At 39.3% G+C, this 7,458-nt stretch overlaps 1 protein-coding gene across 1 annotated transcript in view; it reads right to left on the reverse strand.

Moving 5' to 3' along the window:
• The window catches only part of CD96 (CD96 molecule), a 92,581-nt gene extending 87,162 nt beyond the window's left edge, over positions 1-5,419 (reverse strand). Inside the window, 2 exon segments of the mRNA XM_006155148.3 lie at positions 2,004-2,360; positions 5,226-5,419. Coding sequence (XP_006155210.1) covers positions 2,004-2,360; positions 5,226-5,286 — 418 coding nt within the window. The 5' untranslated portion in view covers positions 5,287-5,419.
• Positions 5,420-7,458: the final 2,039 nt, after the last annotated feature.

Here is a 7,458-nt window from a genome sequence, read left to right on the forward strand (position 1 = left end):
TTAGAGTCTTGAAATAACTTGGCAATGATAGCATATGTAGTAAATGACAGAATCTGCGTTCAAAATCAGGCTACTTGACTCCATCGTATGAGTAGCTAAACTTTGTTCTTTACAGGTCTATTTCTCTTTACTTCACCTTACTCCACCCCATTTCCAATTGAACTGAAGATTTGTGTTTTTTTGAGGGTGGATTTGTTTGTACTTTTCTCTGGAAAACAGCAATGGAATAGGGCATTGTAAGATAGGAGTCGATGAGATCCTGTCATGTACATGGGCTGTCCGTAGCATGGTCTTGGAGCAGGTAAGAAATAAAATATGGAGAGAAGATAGTAAGTCCATGCTTCTCCTGGGAAGGTCCATGCCCCTTAGTATAGGATTCATGAGTTAATTTTTGCATTTTTTTCTTATATTATCAGGCCATTTCACCCTGAGATAAAAAAACATTAAATTTCCAATGCATTTTCCAATTGTTGGCTTTCATTTTTATTCTTTTCCTCTAGTAGAAGTGGAAATCATTTCATTTAGGATGTGGTAATTTAGAACAGGCATTATTATTGTCATTTTCCAAATAGGCTCAGAGAATTTATAAGACAGGTTTCACATCAAATTTATTTCTTTTAGAAAAGAGGTAGAACTCAACCTAGGATTTCTGCCTCCAAATGCAGGATTCTCAAGTGTGTTCAGATTGAATGTTACATGTCTAGGAGCCTCTTTGGTCTCGTTTCCTGCTTTAGACCAAATAGGAGAGATCTTCAAAAAGTCCACGGAATATGCATTCTATGAAAACAGTATGCATGAAATTCAAAATACTTTTGCATCAAAATAAACTTGAATTTAAATTTGATTTTTCTGCACACTTGTTGAAGCCCCTTTTATAAATTCACTCACAAACCGGACCTACTTCCTTGGCCTTCCATTTTAATGAATGGCACCCCTATGTGGTTGAGTATTGCAGACACCCAGACATCATCTTCAGTTTTTCTCTCTCCTTCATTCATACCATCCTGGTCCCATATCCACTCTGTGACTAAGTCATATGTATTGATATTTTTACCGCATTCTCATACTAAAGCCTATATGATCTTTTGATAACACAACTACAACCAGATTATAAATGTCATTCCATCCTTTACTGAAAATATTTCTCTATCTTTCCAGAGCTCTTAGATAAAAATCAGGGCCTTGAGCATGGCTGAGAAGGTCCAGAATGATCTGGTTCTTACCACGTCTCCAGCCTCATCTCTAAGTCTCTGCGCTGTAGTCCTACTGCCGTTTCCCCATTCCCTTTAAACACTACAAAGCCCTACATGCACACCATTTCCTCTTCATGGTCCACTCACAATCTGTCCTCCACCTCACCACCTCCTAAAGTTTGTTAGCATTTTCTCATCCTTCGAACTTCAGTTCAAGTGTGACTTTCACAGGAACAATTTCCATGGCCTCCATTACGGTATTTTCCCCTCCTTAGTTATCGGGGATACATTCCAAGACCCTCAGTGGTTGCCTGAAATCACAGATAGTACCAGACCCTAAATTTACTGCTTCCTATGGATACATACCTATGACCAAGTTTAATTTTTAAATTAGGCACAGTAAGAGATGAACACAAACTGATATTAAAATAGAACGATTGTAACATTAATCTGTAATAAAAGCCATGTGGATGTAGTTTCTCTTGCTCAACATACCTCACTGTTCTACACTCACCTATTTATGCATTTGTTGGTATGTAACTGAAATGGCTGAAAAAGAAACTTCAGGTAAGGAGAGGCGACCATATATGCTCTTGCACAAGACTGTTGTGTTTCTTAGTACCACTTCTCACTGTTGTAATTTTATGCTTAATTGTGGAATTATTTGATCCACTTTTGTCATCCTTAATACCTCTTTCTGCTGAATCTTTGCTTAGCACACAAAGATTGGTTGGTTCATATGCATACTTTTTGAACCACTGAGAACTGGATGAAAAGATGTGCTTCCTTTCCTCTTCCAGTTATGCTTACCGTGAGTCTGAATGAGAAGGTTGTAGATTTTACTCTGAATGCCCTCTGGATACAGAGTAAAGCTACACTCGTACTTTCCACTGAGTAAGGAAGATGCATTCCTTAAGTGAAGAGTCCATTTTGACACATTCTCAGGAGCTTCTGTGAAAGTTACCAGTGACTCACAGAGCCTCCCATGGGTACAGTGGAAGCCATGTTGGGGATGATAAAGTGCAATCAGGTCCACCCTGTCAGTGATCTTGGACCATTGCATCTGCACCAAGAACCCTTTCTTCTGTGTTTGGCAGGTAAGGTTGACATCAGAGCCAGGTAGAACATAAACGTCTTCTCTTGTACTGAATATTTCTTCCCATACTCCTGGAAAGGAAGTATATGAGCCATCAGTTTTACGATTCACATGGAATGACTATATATATATATATATATATGGAGAGAGAGAGAGAGAGAGAGAGAGAGAGAGAGGGAGAATACTATATACATATATGGAGAGAGAGAGAGAGGGAGAATACTATATATATATATATATATATATATATTTAGAGAGAGAGATATATATATATGGAGAGAGAGAGAGAGAGGGAGAATACACTTCCTAGAAAATGACAGAGTGAGAAAGGGAAAGTGGGAAAGCAGCCCTCCCCCAAGTTGGAAGATGGCCATGCCACAGCCCTTTCTCCTGCCTTCTCTTTCTTGGAACTTTGGTTCCACATGAGCATGTGCCAAGCCACTGGGTCTGGGACTCGAATCATACTGTTAGATATGTGGGATCCAGCCACTTCAACTACCATGTCACCAACTGGCCCTAGAGTGACTATGACTATTAATTAAAAACCCTGGTTATTTCAGTAAGGTGAAGGAGCAGCTTAAAATATTTCCCCCAGGTTGTTGAAGGGATAGAAATAGAAGATAGTTTGTGTATAGTCCAGATAAAAACACATGAGACTCAGTATAAATGAGGAGGCATTTACTTAGGGAAATGAGAAATTACTGACTTCTCAATATTTATCTCTTGGGACCAGCAGTTAGCGTAATGGCTATGTCGCTGGACTCCCACATAGTTGACCATGGTTCGCATCCCAGACCCGGTGGCTTAAACTCACACTGGGCACGTGTGTGTGCATGCCCAAGATCCCGGGAAGAGAATGGAGGAGAAGGGATTGCGGCGTGGCCATCCCCCCTCGGGGGTGATTTCTCGCTTTCTGTCTCTCTGTCTGTCTCTGTCTGTATGGCTAGCGCAGGTGCCCTATAGCAAAAACCTCTCAAAAAATATATATATTTATCTCTTGCCTATCGGTCTGTCCAAAGATAACTTAAGGTCTCTAACTACCTGTGAATTAAATGAAGTTTATTTGAAAACTGAAGCACACAAGCAAACTTAACCATTCTTATACCTAATAAAATTGACTTTTGGGAGTTCTAAATCAATAGCTGCATATAACATACAGGTGGCACTTTCTGAAACTGCAAAAATAACATATATGGACAGAAGTTTTTTTTAAAAAATATACGAATTTACAAGAGCCATTTACACATAATCTCTTTTTCAATCCTCTTCACATACCATAGGAGTAATGTTGTCAATACCCTTTATTAAGGAAGAAACCAAGGCACAGAAACATGAAGTAGTTTGCTCAGTCACATCTGTAGTACAAAAAAAATGGAATTATGATGCCTAAAGTCTTCCTTCTTTCTATATCCTTCATAGTCTCCAAACTGCCTCCCACATTCAGCTTGGTTGAGTACAATAAGAAATTTGACATTCTATGGACCAGCAGATGGTGTAATGATTATGTCGCTGGACTTCTCCGTAGTAGACTGTGGTTTGAGTCCTGGACCCAGCAACTTAAAACACACAGGGCACGTGTGTATGCATGCCCAAGAGGAGACTGGAAGAGAGAGGATTGCAGCATGGCCATTCTCCGGGGTTGATTTCTCACTTTCTGTCTCTCTGTCTCTCTCTGTCTCTTCAGTGAGCACACGTAGCCTATAGCAACAATCTCTCTCTTAAAAAAAAATTGACATTCTACATATGAGGATGGAAAAAACCCTTATCTCAGTGTAGTTAGACTCTTGAGGAGAAGGGAGAAGACATCTCAGGTGGAGGTTCCAGTTAGTGTCATCTCATTAACACTCTGAAATAATAGACCTAAAAAAAGATCCTCTCTCCCATCAGCAATCTGACCAAATGGCAAAGAGCACTTAAAATATGTTTAGCATTAAGCCTATGGCATGCCTTCAACAGTTCTGGCCTCAGTTTTAGAATTATCATGGCATACTATGAGAAATGATATATTATTGTGACAAAAACCACTGAAGCTCACAGAGAGAAAAGATAAAAAGATGACAAGCAACTAGAAGAAACAAGTCTCTCAAAGGCACTGGACAAATGGGAATTATTACACTTTCGTAGATGCAAAAGTTTGGGTAGACAGAAGTCAGTAGGGTTTAATGTAACTTCCTATGAGCTACCCTTTGCCTTATAATAGGCCTCTGATCCTATCTGCAGCATTATATTCCAAAGTCTCCTTTGATTAAGAAATTCTTCTTAAGAATCTTTCTAGCTGTACCTGAAAATGATGGTTTAGGGCATTCAGGCTCACTATAATGCCCCCATACTATGCAATGCAGAACTAATCTTTCTTTCTACTTTTAAATAGGCCCATTAGGTTCTCATTCCCGCAGTCCTCAGGACACCACTTTGTCTCCCAGGTCTGTACCTACACGTGCTTCATTCTAATTCAACATGTGTTCAACTCTCAGAGACCTGAATATTTGCAGAAGAAATGCCTGTTACATCCAAAAGGAAAAGGATATTTGAGAAATATAGTTAGGATCTTTAAGCATCAATGGCTTAGTGGATTTTTTTTTTTTTTAGTTTTCCAGAATTGTTCTAGTTACTGTTTGGAAAGCATTTTATTTCCAAGAAGTGCAAATTTCCAAAAGATTCTAGAGATCCTCTGAGGAAGGAAATGGGTAAAAATGCCTCAGAACAGTGGCATAAAGCTCCCATTCTCTTCCTGGTTTTAGCGTTTGTTAGTAACCGTTTCTAGACTTTTACAGTTCTCGAATAGCTGCTACTTAAATACATAACTGAAAACCTTAGTAATGATATGCTCTTTGGTAATGAATTTCAGCAGTAGTCGCAGACATTTTAAATGAACAGAGGCCCCATCTGCCTCTAAAGCAGCCAATCTGACAAGAAAGGACAACTAGAAGTCTTACCTCTGGCAAAATGGATCTGGATGATGGAATAGACAGCGCAGTACGTCCATTTTTTCTCCATTGTCTCCTGCAGACTTTACACCAGCATTTCCATAATGAACACAAAAGTCAATTGATGTTTTTAAGCAAAATTCAGCCACCCTATTCGTGCTTAAAGAAACCCCAAATCTACCACACGGCTGAGTCTGTTTATCACTTGGCAAACCCCCAGGAAATGAAACGTAGACAGGAAAGTAATGTGGTTCAAGGCTAAGTTTAACCTTCAACAGAACAATGTTGAAACTGTCCTCTGAAATCTTGTCTATCACCTTTTAAAAAAGACTTTTCAATAGCCAAAGATTCCCTTGTTCAGGATCTGCATGTCAGTCAAGCTGCTTCTGCAGTCCAAACAAAGGAGACCATGCAGAGCAGCCTGCCATGTGCTTTTACACAGTCAGCTTTCTTCAAGAGCACAAAGTCATTTAACAAATGTGAGTTGGTGTCTTTCATACTAGTTTTTCTGTCCAGTCTTAAGTATGTTTTCCAGAATGACTCTGCAGAAAAAAAAAAAATTAGTACATTTCATTTTAATAAAATCTGAAAAGTAACAGGGGGTAGCCTCAATTATCAAATTGTCTCTCCTCTCACAGGGAAATGCACACTTTCTGGGAGTGAAAATGTGAGAGTTCCTTTCCTACCTCTTGTCTAGGATAGTCTGAAGGTCAAATAAACTCTTCTACTGTGCTCACGAAAGGCCGTTTTTTTTTATTTGAGGATTATAAAATTGGTTTATTGTAAAAGCAATCCAAGAATACCCAGTTAAGATCTTATCCCAATGCTACCCAATATTATCAAGAAGCAGTTAGAGATGTTTATATAAAGAATAAGAACATAAAGCAAGAAAAGACCACATCAAGGCTGTGATTCAGAATCTCAAAAAGAAGGACTCTTGGATCTCCTTCCAGTCAGTCCAGAAAGCACTATGAGAGCAAAGCACGGGGCAGGTACCATGGTGCTGCCCCAACACAGATATGCCTAGCCAAATTAAAGACGAAGGGAAATGATCTCCATTCCTTGTTTTGTGGCTTTTTTCTGTTGACAGAAGAGCTTATCCATGCTTTAGCCCCAAACCATATAGACCAAGGCAGTAATAATCAGAAGCCAAAGGCAGAGAACTTCCCACCTTGACCAGCTACCAGGCCCATTACATTCACCCAGTTACTCCCACTTACAGAGGACTGTGATGAACTTCAGGGAAGTGATCTCCTGGGGAAAATGTCTGGTTATTCATGGAAGGACATGATTATTCTCTGCCAGATATGAAAGTATTGGTTTTCCAACCTGGGATAAAATAGTCTGTCCTCACCCTCCCACATTAAGAAAATAAGCATTTGGCTCAAGAATACAGTATATATTTATTTACTCTAAAAATTTTTAAAATAATCATTGATTCAATTTTATTTATTTATTATTATTATTTAAGTTTACCAGAGAGAGAGAGGGTAAGTGAGAAAGCAAGCCAGCAGGTCCAGGACTTGAACCATGGATGGCCATGTGGGAGTCCAGCACCTTATTAACCATATGCCACCTGCTGGCCCCTAAAGTATATATTTAATGGGAAAAGAATAACAGTAAATAAATGTGTGTGTCTCTAACTATATGAATAATTGGTGAAATATTCTGTGACCTAATCTTGTTATTACAATAAGCTCTACCCATCAAGACTACAGAAAAATGAGAAGACTGAACTGTGTTCTTGAGGTGATGATTCTTCTGAGGTCAGGTAGAGACCACTTCAGCCCGGTTGTCATCATGCATATACTGATCTCTTCTACACAAAGATTTGTGGAGAATACAGGATGGTGCTAAGACAGAAGGACTCACTCTTGCCATTCAGAAGATTTCAATTTAGCTGGGAGAAGAGAGATTTTCATGTGAGAAAACAATGACTATTGTTTCCCTGGTAAGCCCTGTGCTACCACTGCAAATACTTGCCCTGATAATTTTCACAATTATTCATTACTACTCAGATAGTGATATTTCCTGCAAAGGTCAAAAAATAGAGTTACTTACTTTCTAGTCCAGGCCTCCCTGAACCTTTATTCTCATTTCCTTCATCTCTCCACAAGTTTCCGATCACTGAGGATGTTGAGTCAGGTGGTGCTGATTGTAATATTCCCAGGGAAGGCTGGGAGCTCAGAATCCTTAATTGAAGGAAAGAAAGAGCACTGCTCTGGGTGCTTTCTTCTCTTTC

This window comes from Tupaia chinensis, unplaced genomic scaffold (assembly GCF_000334495.1).
Source record: "Tupaia chinensis unplaced genomic scaffold, TupChi_1.0 Scaffold000437_1, whole genome shotgun sequence".
Classification (NCBI taxonomy): domain Eukaryota; kingdom Metazoa; phylum Chordata; class Mammalia; order Scandentia; family Tupaiidae; genus Tupaia; species Tupaia belangeri.